The 23,801-nt window shown below is 42.2% G+C and overlaps 1 protein-coding gene across 1 annotated transcript; it reads left to right on the plus strand.

Annotated features, from left to right (window-relative positions):
- The first annotated feature begins 7,643 nt into the window (after positions 1–7,643).
- On the plus strand, positions 7,644–10,294 carry LOC140994131 (major histocompatibility complex class I-related gene protein-like). Its single transcript, XM_073463702.1, has 5 exons — positions 7,644–7,704; positions 9,313–9,615; positions 9,713–9,814; positions 10,047–10,064; positions 10,230–10,294. Exons 1-5 carry the CDS (start codon positions 7,644–7,646, stop codon positions 10,277–10,279), a joined length of 534 nt encoding a protein of 177 aa, XP_073319803.1. The 3' UTR covers positions 10,280–10,294.
- The last annotated feature ends 13,507 nt before the right edge of the window (positions 10,295–23,801 follow it).

Raw genomic sequence — 23,801 nt, forward strand, 5'->3', positions numbered from 1 at the left:
CAGAGGCTGGGAGTTCAGCCAAGAGTGAATTGCCGTAGTTCAGGCAGGAGATGACCAGCGCTTGGACCAGGAGTTGCGTTGCGTCCTTTGTGAGGAAAGACCGGATCCTGCGGATGTTGTAGAGGGCAAATCTGCATGATCTGGCCACAGCAGTGATGTTGGGGTGCAGGATAGTCTGTCGTCGAGGATTACACCCAGGTTCCTCGCAGTCGATGAAGGCGATACTGTGACGTCCTCGACAGTGACTGACAGGGCAGTGTTTCCCCGGGATGAAGAGGAGTTCAGTTTTATGAAGGTTGAGCTTGAGGTTATGAGCAGTTGTCCAAGCGGAGATGTCTGCCAGACATTCCGAGATGCACTTTGCAACGTGGGTGTCGGAGGATGGGGGAAAAGAGGGGAACAGTTGGGTGTCGTCTGCATAACAGTGGTAAGAGAATCAATGTGATGTGATTGCAGAGCCTAGTGATCTAGTGTATAGTGAAAACAGAAGTGGTCCTAGTACTGAGCCTTGAGGGACACCAGTTTCCAGAAAGCAGGGTTTGGACAAGGAGCCATTGTATATGACCTGAAAGGTGCGATTTGTCAGGTATGATGTGAACCAGGTTGGAGCAGAGTCAGCGATGCCAAGTTCAGCCAGAGTGGAGAGGAGGATTTGGTGGTTGACTGTGTCAAACGCAATAGATAGGTCAAGGAGAATGAGGACAGATGAGTGGGACGAGACTCTGGCGGCACGGAGGGACTCGGTCACTGTGAGGAGGGCCGTCTCAGTGGAGTGAGCAGTCCTGAAGCCTGACTGATTGGGGTCAAGGAGGTCGTTTTGTGAAAGATAGGAGGACAGTTGGTTGTAGACTGTGCGTTCCAGGGTTTTAGAGAGGAATGAAGGAAGAGATACGGGTCTGTAGTTTCGGATGTCAGCTGAGTCTAGGGTGGGTTTCTTTAGGAGTGGCTTTACTGTAGCTGTCTTGAAAGGAGCTGGAATAAAGCCTGAAGTGAGGGAGGAGTTGATCAGGGTGGTGAGGAATGGCAAGATGTCGTGTGAGATGTCTTGGAGAAGAGAGGAGGGAGATGTATATCCACAAATTTACAACTATGAACTTATGAGACTAAACATGTAAATTCCTTTACAGTGATGAACATGAATGAATGTTAAACTCAAATGTATTGTTCTTTCTTTTTGTGCTGATGTTTGTCTTTTCAATAAAATCCTCACATTTTAAAAAGTTTGGTCCACATGCTCATTTGTGACGACACTTCAATATATTACCTGAACATTCAGTATTCTCACAGAGGATTTGAATGAGGAGATTGATATCAATGTTAACTCTGAGCAGAGTTAGCTCCCAGACAAGGTTAGCTTAGCTTAGCATGGACACTGAAGTTAGAGATTAAACAGCGAGCCAGTATCTCTGTTAGAGGAGCCTTCTGACAACTAAAAAGCTGACTGACTGATGTCCTGTAATGCTTCACCTCTGAGGAGGTCATAAGATACGTTTAGAAAGAAAGAGAAACAAACTGAGACTGAGAGACTCAGAGTGAGATACATGTTGAAACATGTTTATTCACAGTAGTGATTTGAGCTGACGGTTAACACAGATGAAATGCTCAAGCAACATACAACAATAATAAAAAATTACTTAAATACAAACATCAATACATTTTAACTTAACATATTACAGTTCATATAAACAATTATATTAGAAAGAACGAGAACTTTCACCTCATAATGGAATAAGAGGTTGGAGTTATGTGGGAGCTCCCATTAAAGCAGTAAAGTCACACATCTGTGGGGGCTCTCTCTCTCTCTCTCTCTCTCTCTCTCTCTCTCTCTCTCTCTCTCTCTCGCTCTCTGTCATACCTTTTCATATTAAAATTAAAAAGCTGTTGTTGTGATCTACTTTACACAGGCTGCTGTGTGTGTGTGTTAGTGTGTGTTATAGTGTGTAAGTGTGGTGAAAGACAGGAGCAAGTAATGAAGTGAAGTCACTAGTAATGGCAACATGCCAGACTCCCTTACAAAACTAGTGAATTTAAGAGTTGTTGCATCATGAGGAGAAGCTTAACAAACTCTATGAAACGGCTGCAGCACATTTTAAATCCCTGGGGCCTTTTTGTAAATTCAGCATTAAGTACAACACATTACGATGTTTCTTTCTCACTGGGTTCAGATGGAGGCAGAGTTATTTAAACCTCTGCCCCTGGTTTCTCTCTTATCTATAAATCACTTTGAAAAGATTTTAAAAAATGGACAAATGTTTCTCTGTTCTTAATACTCTGTTAACATGGAAAGACTGTAGGAAAAATTATGGTATCACCTCTTGTACCTCTATTAAGTCCCCTATTTATCAAAATCCAGATCTGAACATTCAAACAACGATCAACATAGGGGAATAGACAAACTCTGGTTTAATACAATTTAAAGACTTATTTAAACTAGCACGCAATTAAAATCATTTATTTACTTAAGATCGGAATACAGCATTCCCAACAAAGACTTTTTAAAATATTTACAAATTCGGAGTCTTGTTCATTCACTTATTAAAGTAAACAAATTGCTGTTTGGACTATCTGAGATAGAAGAAATATTAATGTCCTCAGAGACAATAAAGGGGAAGATAAGTGAATTTTATAATACTCTCTCAAGAGGAGGTCAGTCATCTTTCCAGATATTAATGAAGATATGGGAGAAGGAGCTAGGGATGGTCTTTGAAGAAAATACCTGGTTAAATATCTGCGAAAGAACACATTTCCCATTTACTAGCAACAAAATTAAGGAATCTAATTTTAAATTCATCCATAAACTATATCTAACACCGACAAAAATGCACAAAATCTCAAAGGATATCTCAGCAAAATGTCCTAGATGTAAATGGATGGATGGGACATTTATGCATAAGTTTTGGGAATATGATCTTTTACAAAGTTTCTAGTTTAACCCCGAATCTGTGCCTTACGTAGCTAGGTAGACCTTAACATAAAATGTACGCTATGTGTATGTATGAGTATGTAAATATGTATGTGTAACCTGTATATATGGGGGTGTATAGGTATGTGTACATGTAGGGCCTATGGGCATGCATGTGTGTATGTATGGGCATGTATGTACATATATGTGCTAATACTTCACTGATATCAGTGAATATGTGTTGCTGCCTTTTTACTTTTTATTTATTTTCAGTTTCTGCTGATGTGTTTGTATTCTGTTTTTTTGTTGTTTTTTTCCCCTCTCTTTTACTTTTTCTTTTGGAAATACGGGGAGGGTAGGGATGTGGGTACAAAAAGGAGGGATGTCATTTGTCATTTTCTGAACTTAAAAAAAAAAGATGTTTCTTTCCTTGTAAAAAGTGTCATCATCGCTGTAAAAGCCTGTTACTTCTTTGGAGAAAGAAGAAAGTGGAGAAAGTCGCCGGATTCCCTTTAAAAAAAGCTCAGCTTTGAAACGTGCTGCGTTGGGAGAAACTGTATATATTTTGTTGAAACACTGTATACAACACATTCTTGAATATTTGAGCCTACTTGTTCATTCAGCAAATGTTAAACATGAAGATATTTCTTTCTTTGTGTAAAAAACGTGTATCCGTTTGTTCTAATGAGCACTGGTCACTCAAGACGAAGCCAGAACACATGATGAGCCAACAGTGACAATGGGCTCAACTACACCAATAAGACACATTAGACATTTTGTGTCAGCGATTTTCACAGGCTTGTTGGACATTTGTTCATTATTTTACTGTAACATATTGCACAATAATATCTACATGTAATGCAACAGTATGACAAGTTTGATGATAACACACAGGCTTCTTGGACTTTTATTGCTCAGACTGTTGAAGTGGTGTTGTGGTGCTTAGACTCCAGTCATAAAGGGCTGCTGTATCTTTACAAGCCACCAGATGTCAATATGCTGCAGCGTTTGAAGCCCAAAAGCTCCATAAGGCTTCATCCGCCTCTCTCTAGTTCAGACTCAACTGAATTAGTGACTGTACAGAATGTATTGGGGTGGGGAGGGGGTGAATCTACCGTCTCATCTGATAAGAAAGCTGTTGAATAAATGATTATTAAAGGCCCCCGATGTGCAAACAGAAGCTTTGTTATATGGGCTATTCACTCCACACAGGACACCAAAGAGGAACAATTAGATATGAGTTGGATCAAGTGATGTTGAAGGCTGATATGTTTGAAATCCAGTGTTTGTCAGATGCAAAGAAGCAGTTGAAGGAGAAGAAGCGTTATTTTACAGACCGTGAACTTAAACTAATGATGGATCAAACTGACAGACGACAAAGAGTATTTTCTGGCTTTAGCAACAAAATGAATGACCTTGAATGGCAGAAAGTGACAGAAGCTTTAAGCGCTGTGAGTTCAGAGCCGCAGACTTTGAAAGAGTTTAAAAAAAGCGGTCTGATTTCAAGCGAGAGGTCAAGAGGACCATCTCTGCACACAGTGAGTGTACGAGCTCCTGGAGGAGGAGAGGGGATCCCTGCGCTCCCTCCGCCTGATGAGGGGTCATCATCATCATCATGGACCAGAACATCAGTTCGTCCCTGAAGAAAACTCGCTCTCACCTAAATTGTGCATTGGCAATGTCCTCTAGCAATGCCAAAGCAGCTGTTGTATCATGTGGCACAGCCATTACGCACGGCTACAGCCCTTAGTGCCGTTTAAAGGACCTGATAATAGGTCACACCTGAAGGTATTCTTACGCCCAAACTATACAGGAATGACTTTGTCATATTTTTACATTAAACATATATTTAAGAGAACCATGGGAATGAGTAAAATACCATTAGATCTCATGCAGAGATTATTAGATGGTCTTTAGACTCATTTACCAAAAAGTGGCTCAATTCAGTTGATTCTACCATCACACAGTTTAACCACAAAACCTGTGTGACCTGTGAAGGAGCTTCACTTGACACGTGTTTCCCTTAAACATGATTTGTGCAAAATTGAGGAGTTTTTCAAATATTGACAGGATGCTATGTTTTGCCATGAATTTCTATTTTTCTGTATCTTTATCATCATGGTTAATGCGTAAAATTAGACAATTATTGATGTATGGTTCATTCATGAGGGTGATTTATAACTAATTCACTTAAAAAATACCAGCATGAATGTAAGTCTTACCATCAAGTGTCCCTCACTTGAACTCAAAGACAGGCTTAGTCAGACTCAACCTCTGACTCGAAGCTATTTTGATCTGTTTTTTGTTGTTAATCATCATAGTTATGTGAAAAAGGAAGGAAGTGAGGGAGTTCAGTGGAAAAGCTGACGACACTGTTAACACTTTACTTTATGTGAGGGGTGTTGATGAGGACTGGATCACTTGTAGGCGGTCTGGACTATTTTTATTCTCAAGACAGAAACACTTTCACTTCTCTCTGCGAGGGTAAAATAACAGTTGATCCAGCTCGGTGCTTCACTCACTCGTCTTCATCAAATCAAGATGAGAACGTTATTGTTGTTGCTTCTCTTCTGTCACGTTTCATCACCAGGTAAGAGCACATTTTAAATCTTTAAACTGTTTAAACTTCACAGTCTACTTGACTCTTTTGCTCCAAGTTTAGTTTCACTTCCAGTGGAGTAACAAGAAACGATGAGATGAAAAGATGCCAGTTTTTCAGAGTGATAAAGCATTAGTTAATAACATAATAATTGTGTATTTTCTTCACATCAAGGGCAATGCATTTATATTGATTCATATTTCAATCAATCAGTGTTTATGCATCACATAGCCTACTATTAATGGGCCAGTCCACATGAGGGCACGGCCACCTCAGGGACTGAGATGTAACCAGGAAATCAGTCCCTTGTATGTTATGTGATGAATTTATTTGCTAGTAAATACAGCCAGAGATGAAATATAATCTGAATAGAAGGACATGTCCCATCATAGAAGTGATTAAGAAACTTACTGTAGCAGCTTCAGGAGACGCTTGGGATACGACTGTGAGACTGCTGTTTGGTCTTTGTTGGTCCTGACACTACAGGAAAGCCAAGCATCTTCCCCCTCACATCTGTATTTCTGCATCCATTTTCATTTGAGTGGTGCACATGTTGGAGTATTGGGCACAGCCCGATGTAATATAACTACCTTGGGGCAGCTGCAGACATGTCCCAGCTGGCTTCCTGTGAGAAGACCCGCCGCCGCGAGGCCCCCACTCTCTTGTCCTATCTGTGTCGATCTCTCATTCCTCATGCCTAAAACTACAAACTACAAGCAAACATCCAATATTTCCATGAGGGATGGAAATGCAAGCCCACTGGGTAGTTTCCGATGCAGTTGCTAAATGAATAGTGCTGTTAATTCAGCATCCTGAACCGAGATGGGATAGTGATCACACGGGTCCACAGAGACTTCTTCTGTGCAAATGGTTCAACTTAAATAATTCCCCAAATGTGACGAGTAAAAATCTAAACTGTTTTGTTTGTATTTGTTGGAGCAGGGACTGAGCCTCAACCTTTGTTTGACCGCTGCTTTCAACACACTCGGCAAACACTTCTAATATTACATCGAGTAACATCAGTATTTTGCTCACTGCTCCGGATTTGGAGCTCCAGTGTGTGTCCACGTAGGGAGATGTGGGGTGATGATGAGTGTGTATTCATACTGAATGGAGGCTGTTTGTCCTGCATATTATATTTAAAACGTTTTGTTCCTTTGCAGCAAACACACACACTTCATATCATATTTATATTTCCACTTAGCATCATATTTATGATTAGTGTTATTTATAAGCTCCGTTGTTTGTCCTGCAGTGCTGCACTCCATGAAACATGTCATAACTGGATCAACATCAACTGGAATCCCAGACATATCAGAGGTTGTGGTGACAGCAGAAGTTGATGAACTTCTGGTGGTGTCCTGTTACAACAGCAAAAGGCTGGATCTAAGACATGACGTTGCTAAATCATTCTTCACAAAGTATCCTGAGCGGTTGGAGTGGTACAGACAACAATGTCTCCAGTTGTTGCCAAACTTCAAAGCCTACACGAACATTTTGATGAGTCTCTACAACCAAAGTGAAGGTACAGTATGTAACATGTTACAGCCTGTTTAACTATTTACTGTTCTGCATCTTAGTTGTAAAGTGACCCAGGACCTCAAGATACCAATCAGTTCAAACTCTAACATCATTTTACACATAACCTGAAATAGAGATTCATGTAAAGCAAACCATCATATCAGTTTGTCTTCAGCGGTCCATCCACTACCTGTCATTCATCATGTCAACATTAATCAGCTGCTAGTTAGACTTGTTGCTGAAGCTGTTAAACACAAACTACTGATAATAATCTGATGATTCATGAACACACACGACTAAAAAAATAGCAGTCGTCACACAATGTACAATGTTTTTAAGATCATCTTTCCACTGAATGTTTCATCTGTGAATCTGTTAATTACAGTCTCTGTCTCTGTCTCAGGTGTCCATGTTTTACAAGAGGTGAATGGTGTTGAGTGGGATGATGAGACTGGAGAGGTCAAAGGTTTCTCTCAGTTGGGTTATGATGGAGAAGACTTCTTGGCATTGGATCTGAATACATTTAAATGGATCGCTCTGAGACCTGAGGCTGACATCGCCAAACCCATATGGGATGCCAGTAAAGTTATAAGAGAATTCTATAAGACTGCTTTGACTCAGATGTATCCAGAGTGGTTGAAGGATTATGTGGAGTATTGGAAGGACATTCTGCTGAGAACAGGTAGAATCACCTGACCTGATGTATTTTATTAGACACAGTGATCTTCATATAGGCTGCTCAGACTGAACTGTCATTGTATTATTAATCCAACCTGTCTGATATCACCTTTTTTTGTAGTGGTTACATTTGTTTTAGTCCTGACCAATCACAGACATCTTTGGGTGACATTACTCACCATCAAAGCTCAGACTGTGATGCCACAGTTAGTTTAAGGAAAGTGATTTTACAGTTTCAGTATTTCAAAATATAAATATTTCCCCTGAACATTGACACTGTGATTGACGACCTTACTGTGAATCATAAGAACAGACAGACATTGTTCTTCTCTGACTGTAGTGAGTGTCTTTAGTGGTGGTGTAGCTCCCTCCTCTGTCTGTATACAGATCATGTGGAGGCTGTGTAGCACATGTGTTGTTATGTACCCTGTCATTATTACACTGTGGTCTGGATACATGGATCACATTACTTGGCCACCATCAACACTGTCCTTCTGCTTTATAAAACATCAATATTTAGTCGGCCAACGCTATCACAAACTGTTGCAGGTGTAAATTTAAGGACCGTATATAAAAAAATACGAATACAACCAATGAATACATTTCAAGAAAAAGAGAAGAAACAAACAAGATAAACTTTCCAAAATGTTGCTTTTTATAGGCAAAATTCAAAGTGTTCTTCTCTCATATCCTCATATTCTTCACATTTTAAGAGGAAGTGTATCTCTCTCTCCTCGCCTGTGGTGCAGTGACCACAGACTCTTTCCTCTGTTGGCAGCCACGACTTCTTGTGTCATCCTTCCTCTATGGTTGGACTGTGGTCACTGAGTCTGTTTGGTCAGGATCTGTCTCTGCTTTGTACCTCTGACAGTAAAGAGATTATCTGCTCATTTGTATTCATGGTTTAGAAACTGATAGCAATTAAGTTTGTTTTGAGTTTTAGTTTGATTTGTCCAATGTTCAGATAGGCATCTTTTGTTAAGAGGATCTTTTCTGGACTCAGTTCTTGGGTTTGGAGTGCCTGAAAGCTCAGTGCTGAGGGCTCGGTTTAAAATGTGACCAAAATTCACAAGTTTTAATGTTAATAATCAATTGGTAATGGCCTTGTTCTGCCCTGCATGCATTGATTGGTGTTTTTCTGTGGAGGTTTAATTTGTCCCTACAGCATCTAGTTCTAGTGTGGTCTTGATAACTGTGCAGAACCCAGAAGTCCCATTTAACTTAAAATGTGACCAGAGAAGTTGACTGACGAGGACATGCATGCATGTGGGCGACGTGATTCAGATCATGCTGCTGGTTTCACAATATTTCCCCGATCAACAGTTTGCAGCAGTGATGTGCCAAGAAACATAGTATTGTAACAAAATAGTCAGTGCAGACGAAGCCTGCTAGCAAGAAAAAAAGGATGTATATGATGCATCATTTTTAATATTTTAAAAGGTTTGCAGATGTTTCTTGAGGAACAAAATGTATCCAATACATTTGTTCAACATTTGCTTGGAAGCACTTTCACACCTTCTGTTATTGATTCCAAATTTAATTTCTTCATCTTTCTTTTACCTTGTTTCTTTTCCTCTCTCTCCTCTTTAATCTCTCTCTCTTTACTCTCTAGAGCTTCCCTCAGTGTCTCTCCTCCAGAAGACTCCCTCCTCTCCAGTCAGCTGCCACGCTACAGGTTTCTACCCTCACAGAGCCTCACTCGTCTGGAGGAAAGATGGAGAGGAGCTTCATGAGGAGGTGGACCACGGAGAGATCCTCCCCAACCACGATGGAACCTTCCAGATGAGTGTTGACCTGAACCTTTCATCAGTCACACCTGAAGACTGGACGAGGTACGACTGTGTGTTTCAGTTCTCTGGTGTGAAGGAGGACATCATCACCAAACTGGGGAAAGATCGGATCAGGACCAACTGGGGTAAGAGTGAGATCAGAGGGTGCTGAAGGGGAGTGCATGGGAATTCATCTTGGAAAAAACAAAAACAGTAAAAATAAACTATTATTGTATTCAACAGTGAAGCCCAGTGACATGACCGTCCTCGTCATTGCTGCAGTGGTTGTTCTTGCTTTCATTCTCATCGGTGCTGCAGGATTCATCATTTACAAAAAGAAGAAAGGTGAGAGAGAAAAAGGATTTCACTACTTTGATTTCAGTCTGTGACTTGATTTTTTTATTCAGGTTGCAAAATTAAAACAATCATCAGAGAAAGTAAATACAGTCAGCACTAAACAGACTGAGTATAAACAGATACTCAGTTTGAGTGAGTAGAAGAGAGGAATAAAGTGACTAAAGATAATCTGGCATTTACAACTGTGACTGAAATGATTTGTCTTTTGTTTTGATTTCAGCCATTCGCCCTCCATCTTGTAAGTAAAACTTACTTTGGTTCTATTTCAGCTGATCTGACTCACACTTCATGTTTTAGATTAACAAATGTTTCACATTATTGTGCAGATGAACCTTTTCAACACTGTTTCCTGTATTTATTGTTTCTAAAAGTTCAATATGGGATGTTTGTTTCTGACCTGCAGCTCCTGACAACAGCACAGAGCTCTCTGAGCAGCTGAATCCAGAGACCTGAATGACAAACACACTCAGCAACTCTCCTGGTGTCACTTTATTTAGCTTTGCAGAACTAAAGACAGTAAAAGATGGCATCTTGCGATAAAAGTAAAGTTATATAAAAAGGACTGATTGAAAAGGTGTGACTGTTCTATGTTCTATGACTCTGATTGGTTGTTTTATTAATTGTCGTTTTCTGTCGAATTCATACTCAAAACAATCAGGGGACAGCGTATGACCAGACTTTAGTTACAAACTATTCTAACTCTAACTTTACAACTTGTACATTGATCAGTTTATAGAAAACATGTATAGTAATTGTGTAGTAAGACACTTAGTGGTGCTGACGTTTAAGTCACGCCTGTGATGTCATCTGTTTATAGTCTAACATCAGCTTTTTACTAATAGAGATTTAATTTAATCACAAAAGTTGTGTTCATCTGTGAAGATTATCTTGACGAACAAAACATGTAAGAATCATAAACTTGTGTTTGTCACAGAGATTATTTTTGGCGATTCCAAAATTAAATTCAAAAGTCCTATAGACTTCTTGTGGAGGGAACCAGGTCGATGCTAACTTCAGGGTTAACCTCCAAAATTATGTTATTGCTGCACCACTCTATAAATGGAGAATATGGAGTTTGGTCTCTGGAGCCATGCTATGCAGGGTCGAGGTGAAGTCTGAACAAGTGAGTCTTGATTGTTTTGCTGAAGATACAGAGTGACTCTGCTGTCCTGACATTGGTCTGGAGTTTGTTTCACCACTGAGGCACCAGAACAGAGAAGAGTCATGACTTCGCTGAGTGACCTTTGTCAGCTCTCAGCAATGGCGGTACCAGCCGGCCAGCTGATGTAGTGGAGCAAAGTGCTGGCGCTGGGGCGTGCGGTCTGACCAGCGCTTGGAGGTAGATGGGTGCAGTTCCGTTGACGGCCTTGAAGGCCAGTACCATCGTCTTGAATCGGATGCGGGATGCAACAGGAAGGCAGTGGAGGTCGCGGAGGAGGGGGGTCACATGGGAGAATTTGGGTAGATTGAAAACAAGGCGTGCTGCAGCGTTCTGGATATGCTGCAACGGTTTAGTCGCAGAGGCTGGGAGTCCAGCCAAGAGTGAGTTGCAGTAGTCCAGGTGGGAGATGACCAGCGCTTGGACCAGGAGTTGCGTTGCGTCCTTTGTGAGGAAAGACCGGATCCTGCGGATGTTGTAGAGGGCAAATCTGCATGATCTGGCCACAGCAGTGATGTTGGGGTGCAGGATAGTCTGTCGTCGAGGATTACACCCAGGTTCCTCGCAGTCGATGAAGGCGATACTGTGATGTCCTCGACAGTGACTGACAGGTCCATGCGAGGGCAGTCTTTCCCGGGGATGAAGAGGAGTTCAGTTTTATGAAGGTTGAGCTTGAGGTGGTGAGCAGTTGTCCAAGCAAAGATGTCTGCCAGACATTCCGAGATGCACTTTGCAATGTGGGTGTCGGAGGATAGGGGAAAAGAGAGGAACAGTTGGGTGTCGTCTGCATAACAGTGGTAAGAGAATCCATGTGATGTGATTGCAGAGCCTAGTGATCTAGTGTACAGTAAAAACAGAAGTGGTCCTAGTACAGAGCCTTGAGGGACACCAGTTTCCAGAAAGCAGGGTTTGGACAAGGAGCCATTGAATATGCCCTGAAAGGTGCGATTTGTCAGGTATGATGTGAACCAGGTTGTAGCAGAGTCAGCGATGCCAAGTTCAGCCAGAGTGGAGAGGAGGATTTGGTGGTTGACTGTGTCAAACGCAGAAGATAGGTCAAGGAGAATGAGGACAGATGAGTGGGACGAGGCTCTGGCGGCACGGAGGGACTTGCTCACTGTGAGGAGGGCCGGCTCAGTGGAGTGAGCAGTCCTGAAGCCTGACTGATTGGGGTCAAGGAGGTTGTTTTGTGAAAGATAGGAGGACAGTTGGTTGTAGACTGCGGGAGTTTTAGAGAGGAATGAAAGAAGAGATACAGGTCTGTAGTTTCCGATGTCAGCTGAGTCTAGGGTGGGTTTCTTTAGGGGTGGCTTAACTGTAGCTGTCTTGAAAGGAACTGGAATAAAGCCTGAAGTGAGGGAGGAGTTGATCAGGGTGGTGAGGAATGGCAAGATGTCGTGTGAGATGTTTTGGAGAAGAGGAGGGAGATGTATATCCACAAATTTATGACTATGAACTTATGAGACTAAACATGTAAATTCCTTTACAGTGATGAACATGAATGAATGTTAAACTCAAATGTATTGTTCTTTCTTTTTGTGCTGATGTTTGTCTTTTCAATAAAATCCTCACAATCCTCAAAAGTTTGGTCCACATGCTCATGTAACAGCATTGAAATGGGGTTGTCTTGCGGCAGTAATTGCACACAGCTGATCACTAGGGCAGCAGTACATCAGTTCGGCCCTCCTTCCTGTGCTCTCACTGACACATCACTTCCGTGTCAGAGGTGTTTGCCCGTGCAGGTAATGCTCTGCGCTGCTGCTTCAATTTATTTCGCTCGGTGTCCTCATGCTTAAAGCCTGTGTGTGTTTTCACTGCAGAGCAGCGGCCGAGTGCGCCGTGCTCCGTTTGGTTCTGGTTCTGGTTCTCTCTGGTGGTGGTAAGTGTCCTCTCTCTCTCTCTGTGTTAGACCGAATGCTATCTGGTGGCTAATGCTAGTGTGGTCCTAGGTAGATGTGTACAGCGGAATCCAATAAAAACTGCTGTTTTTTCTTGCTGGCAGTATCGACGACATTTGTGATCAATTTCGAGTCAATCCGTCAAAAGACGACCGTAACCCTAACCCTAACCCTAACCCTAGCCCTAACCCTAACCCTAACCCTAACCCTAACCCTAGCCCCAGCCTTAAGGCAGTCTCATGAAACATTGTACCTTTTCACTAAAATATTCACCAAAAATACAAATTTCAACGGAATCCAATCGGAACTGCTGTGTCTCGTTCAGCCAGTATAGGACCACATTTGGGAGCGATTTCGAGTCAATCGGTCCAAAGACCTGGAAGCTATTGAAAAAATGGGCTGAGGTTTTCATGAAAAATGGCCACTTTTTTCTTTAAAATATTCACCAAAAATACAAATTTCAACGGAATCCAATGGGAACTGCTCTCCCTCGTTCAGCCAGTAGAGGACCACATTCGTGCCGAATTTCGAGTCATTCGGTCAAAAGACGACCGTAACCCTAACCCTAACCCTAACCCTAGCCCTAGCCCTAACCCTAACCCTAACCCTAACCCTAACCCTAGCCCCAGCCTTAAGGCAGTCTCATGAAACATTGTACCTTTTCACTAAAATATTCACCAAAAATACAAATTTCAACGGAATCCAATGGGAACTGCTGTGTCTCGTTCAGCCAGTATAGGACCACATTTGGGAGCGATTTCGAGTCAATCGGTCCAAAGACCTGGAAGCTATTGAAAAAATGGGCTGAGGTTTTCATGAAAAATGGCCACTTTTTTCTTTAAAATATTCACCAAAAATACAAATTTCAACGGAATCCAATGGGAACTGCTCTCCCTCGTTCAGCCAGTAGAGGACCACATTCGTGCCGAATTTCGAGTCATTCGGTCAAAAGACGACCGTAACCCTAACCCTAACCCTAACCCTAGCCCTAACCCTAATCCTAACCCTAACCCTAACCCTAACCCTAACCCTAGCCCCAGCCTTAAGGCAGTCTCATGAAACATTGTACCTTTTCACTAAAATATTCACCAAAAATACAAATTTCAACGGAATCCAATGGGAACTGCTCTCCCTCGTTCAGCCAGTATAGGACCACATTTGGGAGCGATTTCGAGTCAATCGGTCCAAAGACCTGGAAGCTATTGAAAAAATGGGCTGAGGTTTTCATGAAAAATGGCCACTTTTTTCTTTAAAATATTCACCAAAAATACAAATTTCAACGGAATCCAATGGGAACTGCTCTCCCTCGTTCAGCCAGTAGAGGACCACATTCGTGCCGAATTTCGAGTCATTCGGTCAAAAGACGACCGTAACCCTAACCCTAACCCTAGCCCCAGCCTTAAGGCAGTCTCATGAAACATTGTACCTTTTCACTAAAATATTCACCAAAAATACAAATTTCACCGGAATCCAATGGGAACTGCTGTGTCTCGTTCAGCCAGTATAGGACCACATTTGGGAGCGATTTCGAGTCAATCGGTCCAAAGACCTGGAAGCTATTGAAAAAATGGGCTGAGGTTTTCATGAAAAATGGCCACTTTTTTCTTTAAAATATTCACCAAAAATACAAATTTCAACGGAATCCAATGGGAACTGCTCTCCCTCGTTCAGCCAGTAGAGGACCACATTCGTGCCGAATTTCGAGTCATTCGGTCAAAAGACGACCGTAACCCTAACCCTAACCCTAACCCTAGCCCTAACCCTAATCCTAACCCTAACCCTAACCCTAACCCTAACCCTAGCCCCAGCCTTAAGGCAGTCTCATGAAACATTGTACCTTTTCACTAAAATATTCACCAAAAATACAAATTTCAACGGAATCCAATGGGAACTGCTCTCCCTCGTTCAGCCAGTATAGGACCACATTTGGGAGCGATTTCGAGTCAATCGGTCCAAAGACCTGGAAGCTATTGAAAAAATGGGCTGAGGTTTTCATGAAAAATGGCCACTTTTTTCTTTAAAATATTCACCAAAAATACAAATTTCAACGGAATCCAATGGGAACTGCTCTCCCTCGTTCAGCCAGTAGAGGACCACATTCGTGCCGAATTTCGAGTCATTCGGTCAAAAGACGACCGTAACCCTAACCCTAACCCTAACCCTAGCCCTAACCCTAACCCTAACCCTAACCCTAACCCTAGCCCCAGCCTTAAGGCAGTCTCATGAAACATTGTACCTTTTCACTAAAATATTCACCAAAAATACAAATTTCACCGGAATCCAATGGGAACTGCTGTGTCTCGTTCAGCCAGTATAGGACCACATTTGGGAGCGATTTCGAGTCAATCGGTCCAAAGACCTGGAAGCTATTGAAAAAATGGGCTGAGGTTTTCATGAAAAATGGCCACTTTTTTCTTTAAAATATTCACCAAAAAATACAAATTTCAACGGAATCCAATGGGAACTGCTCTCCCTCGTTCAGCCAGTAGAGGACCACATTTGTGCCGAATTTCGAGTCATTCGGTCAAAAGACGACCGTAACCCTAACCCTAACCCTAACCCTAGCCCTAACCCTAACCCTAACCCTAACCCTAGCCCCAGCCTTAAGGCAGTCTCATGAAACATTGTACCTTTTCACTAAAATATTCACCAAAAATACAAATTTCACCGGAATCCAATGGGAACTGCTGTGTCTCGTTCAGCCAGTATAGGACCACATTTGGGAGCGATTTCGAGTCAATCGGTCCAAAGACCTGGAAGCTATTGAAAAAATGGGCTGAGGTTTTCATGAAAAATGGCCACTTTTTTCTTTAAAATATTCACCAAAAATACAAATTTCAACGGAATCCAATGGGAACTGCTCTCCCTCGTTCAGCCAGTAGAGGACCACATTCGTGCCGAATTTCGAGTCATTCGGTCAAAAGACGACCGTAACCCTAACCCTAACCCTAGCCCTAACCCTAGCCCTAACCCTAACCCTAGCCCTAACCCTAACCCTAACCCTAACCCTAACCCTAGCCCTAACCCTAACCCTAACCCTAACCCTAACCCTAGCCCCAGCCTTAAGGCAGTCTCATGAAACATTGTACCTTTTCACTAAAATATTCACCAAAAATACAAATTTCACCGGAATCCAATGGGAACTGCTGTGTCTCGTTCAGCCAGTATAGGACCACATTTGGGAGCGATTTCGAGTCAATCGGTCCAAAGACCTGGAAGCTATTGAAAAAATGGGCTGAGGTTTTCATGAAAAATGGCCACTTTTTTCTTTAAAATATTCACCAAAAATACAAATTTCAACGGAATCCAATGGGAACTGCTCTCCCTCATTCAGCCAGTAGAGGACCACATTCGTGCCGAATTTCGAGTCATTCGGTCAAAAGACGACCGTAACCCTAACCCTAACCCTAACCCTAGCCCTAACCCTAACCCTAACCCTAACCCTAACCCTAACCCGAATTTCGAGTCATTCGGTCAAAAGACGACCGTAACCCTAACCCTAACCCTAGCCCCAGCCTTAAGGCAGTCTCATGAAACATTGTACCTTTTCACTAAAATATTCACCAAAAATACAAATTTCACCGGAATCCAATGGGAACTGCTGTGTCTTGTTCAGCCAGTATAGGACCACATTTGGGAGCGATTTCGAGTCAATCGGTCCAAAGACCTGGAAGCTATTGAAAAAATGGGCTGAGGTTTTCATGAAAAATGGCCACTTTTTTCTTTAAAATATTCACCAAAAATACAAATTTCAACGGAATCCAATGGGAACTGCTGTGTCTTGTTCAGCCAGTATAGGACCACATTTGGGAGCGATTTCGAGTCAATCGGTCCAAAGACCTGGAAGCTATTGAAAAAATGGGCTGAGGTTTTCATGAAAAATGGCCACTTTTTTCTTTAAAATATTCACCAAAAATACAAATTTCAACGGAATCCAATGGGAACTGCTCTCCCTCGTTCAGCCAGTAGAGGACCACATTCGTGCCGAATTTCGAGTCATTCGGTCAAAAGACGACCGTAACCCTAACCCTAACCCTAACCCTAACCCTAGCCCTAACCCTAACCCTAACCCTAACCCTAACCCTAACCCTAGCCCCAGCCTTAAGGCAGTCTCATGAAACATTGTACCTTTTCACTAAAATATTCACCAAAAATACAAATTTCACCAGAATCCAATGGGAACTGCTGTGTCTCGTTCAGCCAGTATAGGACCACATTTGGGAGCGATTTCGAGTCAATCGGTCCAAAGACCTGGAAGCTATTGAAAAAATGGGCTGAGGTTTTCATGAAAAATGGCCACTTTTTTCTTTAAAATATTCACCAAAAATACAAATTTCAACGGAATCCAATGGGAACTGCTCTCCCTCGTTCAGCCAGTAGAGGACCACATTCGTGCCGAATTTCGAGTCATTTGGTCAAAAGACGACCATAACACTAACCCTAACCCTAGCCCTAACCCTAACCCTAACCCTAACCCTAACCCTAGCCCCAGCCTTAAGGCAGTCTCATGAAACATTGTACCTTTTCACTAAAATATTCACCAAAAATACAAATTTCACCGGAATCCAATGGGAACTGCTGTGTCTCGTTCAGCCAGTATAGGACCACATTTGGGAGCGATTTCGAGTCAATCGGTTTAAAGACCTGGAAGCTATTGAAAAAATGGGCTGAGGTTTTCATGAAAAATGGCCACTTTTTTCTTTAAAATATTCACCAAAAATACAAATTTCAACGGAATCCAATGGGAACTGCTCTCCCTCGTTCAGCCAGTAGAGGACCACATTCGTGCCGAATTTCGAGTCATTCGGTCAAAAGACGACCGTAACCCTAACCCTAACCCTAACCCTAGCCCTAACCCTAACCCTAACCCTAACCCTAGCCCTAACCCTAACCCTAACCCTAACCCTAACCCTAGCCCCAGCCTTAAGGCAGTCTCATGAAACATTGTACCTTTTCACTAAAATATTCACCAAAAATACAAATTTCACCGGAATCCAATGGGAACTGCTGTGTCTTGTTCAGCCAGTATAGGACCACATTTGGGAGCGATTTCGAGTCAATCGGTCCAAAGACCTGGAAGCTATTGAAAAAATGGGCTGAGGTTTTCATGAAAAATGGCCACTTTTTTCTTTAAAATATTCACCAAAAATACAAATTTCAACGGAATCCAATGGGAACTGCTGTGTCTTGTTCAGCCAGTATAGGACCACATTTGGGAGCGATTTCGAGTCAATCGGTCCAAAGACCTGGAAGCTATTGAAAAAATGGGCTGAGGTTTTCATGAAAAATGGCCACTTTTTTCTTTAAAATATTCACCAAAAATACAAATTTCAACGGAATCCAATGGGAACTGCTCTCCCTCGTTCAGCCAGTATAGGACCACATTTGGGAGCGATTTCGAGTCAATCGGTCCAAAGACCTGGAAGCTATTGAAAAAATGGGCTGAGGTTTTCATGAAAAATGGCCACTTTTTTCTTTAAAATATTCACCAAAAATACAAATTTCAACGGAATCCAATGGGAACTGCCCCCCCCTCGTTCAGCCAGTAGAGGACCACATTCGTGCCGAATTTCGAGTCATTCGGTCAAAAGACGACCGTAACCCTAACCCTAACCCTAACCCTAGCCCTAACCCTAACCCTAACCCTAACCCTAACCCTAGCCCCAGCCTTAAGGCAGTCTCATGAAACATTGTACCTTTTCACTAAAATATTCACCAAAAATACAAATTTCACCGGAATCCAATGGGAACTGCTGTGTCTCGTTCAGCCAGTATAGGACCACATTTGGGAGCGATTTCGAGTCAATCGGTCCAAAGACCTGGAAGCTATTGAAAAAATGGGCTGAGGTTTTCATGAAAAATGGCCACTTTTTTCTTTAAAATATTCACCAAAAATACAAATTTCAACGGAATCCAATGGGAACTGCTCTCCCTCGTTCAGCCAGTAGAGGACCACATTCGTGCCGAATTTCGAGTCATTCGGTCAAAAGACGACCGTAACCCTAACCCTAACCCTAACCCTAGCCCTAACCCTAACCCTAACCCTAACCCTAGCCCTAACCCTAACCCTAACCCTAACCCTAACCCTAGCCCCAGCCTTAAGGCAGTCTCATGAAACATTGTACCTTTTCACTAAAATATTCACCAAAAATACAAATTTCACCGGAATCCAATGGGAACTGCTGTGTCTTGTTCAGCCAGTATAGGACCACATTTGGGAGCGATTTCGAGTCAATCGGTCCAAAGACCTGGAAGCTATTGAAAAAATGGGCTGAGGTTTTCATGAAAAATGGCCACTTTTTTCTTTAAAATATTCACCAAAAATACAAATTTCAACGGAATCCAATGGGAACTGCTGTGTCTTGTTCAGCCAGTATAGGACCACATTTGGGAGCGATTTCGAGTCAATCGGTCCAAAGACCTGGAAGCTATTGAAAAAATTGGCTGAGGTTTTCATGAAAAATGGCCACTTTTTTCTTTAAAATATTCACCAAAAATACAAATTTCAACGGAATCCAATGGGAACTGCTGTGTCTTGTTCAGCCAGTATAGGACCACATTTGGGAGCGATTTCGAGTCAATCGGTCCAAAGACCTGGAAGCTATTGAAAAAATGGGCTGAGGTTTTCATGAAAAATGGCCACTTTTTTCTTTAAAATATTCACCAAAAATACAAATTTCAACGGAATCCAATGGGAACTGCTCTCCCTCGTTCAGCCAGTAGAGGACCACATTTGGGAGCGATTTCGAGTCAATCGGTCCAAAGACCTGGAAGCTATTGAAAAAATGGGCTGAGGTTTTCATGAAAAATGGCCACTTTTTTCTTTAAAATATTCACCAAAAATACAAATTTCAACGGAATCCAATGGGAACTGCTCTCCCTCGTTCAGCCAGTAGAGGACCACATTCGTGCCGAATTTCGAGTCATTTGGTCAAAAGACGACCGTAACACTAACCCTAACCCTAGCCCTAACCCTAACCCTAACCCTAACCCTAACCCTAGCCCCAGCCTTAAGGCAGTCTCATGAAACATTGTACCTTTTCACTAAAATATTCACCAAAAATACAAATTTCACCGGAATCCAATGGGAACTGCTGTGTCTCGTTCAGCCAGTATAGGACCACATTTGGGAGCGATTTCGAGTCAATCGGTTTAAAGACCTGGAAGCTATTGAAAAAATGGGCTGAGGTTTTCATGAAAAATGGCCACTTTTTTCTTTAAAATATTCACCAAAAATACAAATTTCAACGGAATCCAATGGGAACTGCTCTCCCTCGTTCAGCCAGTAGAGGACCACATTCGTGCCGAATTTCGAGTCATTCGGTCAAAAGACGACCGTAACCCTAACCCTAACCCTAACCCTAGCCCTAACCCTAACCCTAACCCTAACCCTAGCCCTAACCCTAACCCTAACCCTAACCCTAACCCTAGCCCCAGCCTTAAGGCAGTCTCATGAAACATTGTACCTTTTCACTAAAATATTCACCAAAAATACAAATTTCACCGGAATCCAATGGGAACTGCTGTGTCTTGTTCAGCCAGTATAGGACCACATTTGGGAGCGATTTCGAGTCAATCGGTCCAAAGACCTGGAAGCTATTGAAAAAATGGGCTGAGGTTTTCATGAAAAATGGCCACTTTTTTCTTTAAAATATTCACCAAAAATACAAATTTCAACGGAATCCAATGGGAACTGCTGTGTCTTGTTCAGCCAGTATAGGACCACATTTGGGAGCGATTTCGAGTCAATCGGTCCAAAGACCTGGAAGCTATTGAAAAAATGGGCTGAGGTTTTCATGAAAAATGGCCACTTTTTTCTTTAAAATATTCACCAAAAATACAAATTTCAACGGAATCCAATGGGAACTGCTCTCCCTCGTTCAGCCAGTATAGGACCACATTTGGGAGCGATTTCGAGTCAATCGGTCCAAAGACCTGGAAGCTATTGAAAAAATGGGCTGAGGTTTTCATGAAAAATGGCCACTTTTTTCTTTAAAATATTCACCAAAAATACAAATTTCAACGGAATCCAATGGGAACTGCCCCCCCTCGTTCAGCCAGTAGAGGACCACATTCGTGCCGAATTTCGAGTCATTCGGTCAAAAGACGACCGTAACCCTAACCCTAACCCTAACCCTAGCCCTAACCCTAACCCTAACCCTAACCCTAACCCTAGCCCCAGCCTTAAGGCAGTCTCATGAAACATTGTACCTTTTCACTAAAATATTCACCAAAAATACAAATTTCACCGGAATCCAATGGGAACTGCTGTGTCTCGTTCAGCCAGTATAGGACCACATTTGGGAGCGATTTCGAGTCAATCGGTCCAAAGACCTGGAAGCTATTGAAAAAATGGGCTGAGGTTTTCATGAAAAATGGCCACTTTTTTCTTTAAAATATTCACCAAAAATACAAATTTCAACGGAATCCAATGGGAACTGCTCTCCCTCGTTCAGCCAGTAGAGGACCACATTCGTGCCGAATTTCGAGTCATTCGGTCAAAAGACGACCGTAACCCTAACCCTAACCCTAACCCTAGCCCTAACCCTAACCCTAACCCTAACCCTAGCCCTAACCCTAACCCTAACCCTAACCCTAACCCTAGCCCCAGCCTTAAGGCAGTCTCATGAAACATTGTACCTTTTCACTAAAATATTCACCAAAAATACAAATTTCACCGGAATCCAATGGGAACTGCTGTGTCTTGTTCAGCCAGTATAGGACCACATTTGGGAGCGATTTCGAGTCAATCGGTCCAAAGACCTGGAAGCTATTGAAAAAATGGGCTGAGGTTTTCATGAAAAATGGCCACTTTTTTCTTTAAAATATTCACCAAAAATACAAATTTCAACGGAATCCAATGGGAACTGCTGTGTCTTGTTCAGCCAGTATAGGACCACATTTGGGAGCGATTTCGAGTCAATCGGTCCAAAGACCTGGAAGCTATTGAAAAAATTGGCTGAGGTTTTCATGAAAAATGGCCACTTTTTTCTTTAAAATATTCACCAAAAATACAAATTTCAACGGAATCCAATGGGAACTGCTGTGTCTTGTTCAGCCAGTATAGGACCACATTTGGGAGCGATTTCGAGTCAATCGGTCCAAAGACCTGGAAGCTATTGAAAAAATGGGCTGAGGTTTTCATGAAAAATGGCCACTTTTTTCTTTAAAATATTCACCAAAAATACAAATTTCAACGGAATCCAATGGGAACTGCTCTCCCTCGTTCAGCCAGTAGAGGACCACATTCGTGCCGAATTTCGAGTCATTCGGTCAAAAGACGACCGTAACCCTAACCCTAACCCTAACCCTAGCCCTAACCCTAACCCTAACCCTAACCATAGCCCTAACCCTAACCCTAACCCTAACCCTAGCCCCAGCCTTAAGGCAGTCTCATGAAACATTGTACCTTTTCACTAAAATATTCACCAAAAATACAAATTTCACCGGAATCCAATGGGAACTGCTGTGTCTCGTTCAGCCAGTATAGGACCACATTTGGGAGCGATTTCGAGTCAATCGGTCCAAAGACCTGGAAGCTATTGAAAAAATGGGCTGAGGTTTTCATGAAAAATGGCCACTTTTTTCTTTAAAATATTCACCAAAAATACAAATTTCAACGGAATCCAATGGGAACTGCTGTGTCTTGTTCAGCCAGTATAGGACCACATTTGGGAGCGATTTCGAGTCAATCGGTCCAAAGACCTGGAAGCTATTGAAAAAATGGGCTGAGGTTTTCATGAAAAATGGCCACTTTTTTCTTTAAAATATTCACCAAAAATACAAATTTCAACGGAATCCAATGGGAACTGCTCTCCCTCGTTCAGCCAGTAGAGGACCACATTCGTGCCGAATTTCGAGTCATTCGGTCAAAAGACGACCGTAACCCTAACCCTAACCCTAACCCTAGCCCTAACCCTAACCCTAACCCTAACCCTAACCCTAACCCTAGCCCCAGCCTTAAGGCAGTCTCATGAAACATTGTACCTTTTCACTAAAATATTCACCAAAAATACAAATTTCACCGGAATCCAATGGGAACTGCTGTGTCTTGTTCAGCCAGTATAGGACCACATTTGGGAGCGATTTCGAGTCAATCGGTCCAAAGACCTGGAAGCTATTGAAAAAATGGGCTGAGGTTTTCATGAAAAATGGCCACTTTTTTCTTTAAAATATTCACCAAAAATACAAATTTCAACGGAATCCAATGGGAACTGCTGTGTCTTGTTCAGCCAGTATAGGACCACATTTGGGAGCGATTTCGAGTCAATCGGTCCAAAGACCTGGAAGCTATTGAAAAAATGGGCTGAGGTTTTCATGAAAAATGGCCACTTTTTTCTTTAAAATATTCACCAAAAATACAAATTTCAACGGAATCCAATGGGAACTGCTCTCCCTCGTTCAGCCAGTAGAGGACCACATTCGTGCCGAATTTCGAGTCATTCGGTCAAAAGACGACCGTAACCCTAACCCTAACCCTAACCCTAGCCCTAACCCTAACCCTAACCCTAACCCTAGCCCTAACCCTAACCCTAACCCTAACCCTAACCCTAGCCCCAGCCTTAAGGCAGTCTCATGAAACATTGTACCTTTTCACTAAAATATTCACCAAAAATACAAATTTCACCGGAATCCAATGGGAACTGCTGTGTCTTGTTCAGCCAGTATAGGACCACATTTGGGAGCGATTTCGAGTCAATCGGTCCAAAGACCTGGAAGCTATTGAAAAAATTGGCTGAGGTTTTCATGAAAAATGGCCACTTTTTTCTTTAAAATATTCACCAAAAATACAAATTTCAACGGAATCCAATGGGAACTGCTGTGTCTTGTTCAGCCAGTATAGGACCACATTTGGGAGCGATTTCGAGTCAATCGGTCCAAAGACCTGGAAGCTATTGAAAAAATGGGCTGAGGTTTT

This window comes from Pagrus major, chromosome 3, assembly GCF_040436345.1.
Source record: "Pagrus major chromosome 3, Pma_NU_1.0".
Classification (NCBI taxonomy): Eukaryota; Metazoa; Chordata; class Actinopteri; order Spariformes; family Sparidae; genus Pagrus; species Pagrus major.

Bases quoted from the DNA above. Each gene is read 5' to 3' on its own strand.
- LOC140994131 (XM_073463702.1), top strand. From the start codon at position 7,644: ATGTATCCAGAGTGGTTGAAGGATTATGTGGAGTATTGGAAGGACATT. The intron at 7,705-9,312 runs GTAGAATCACCT...TTTACTCTCTAG, and splicing joins GGACATTCTGCTGAGAACAG to AGCTTCCCTCAGTGTCTCTC. The intron at 9,616-9,712 runs GTAAGAGTGAGA...TGTATTCAACAG, and splicing joins TCGGATCAGGACCAACTGGG to TGAAGCCCAGTGACATGACC.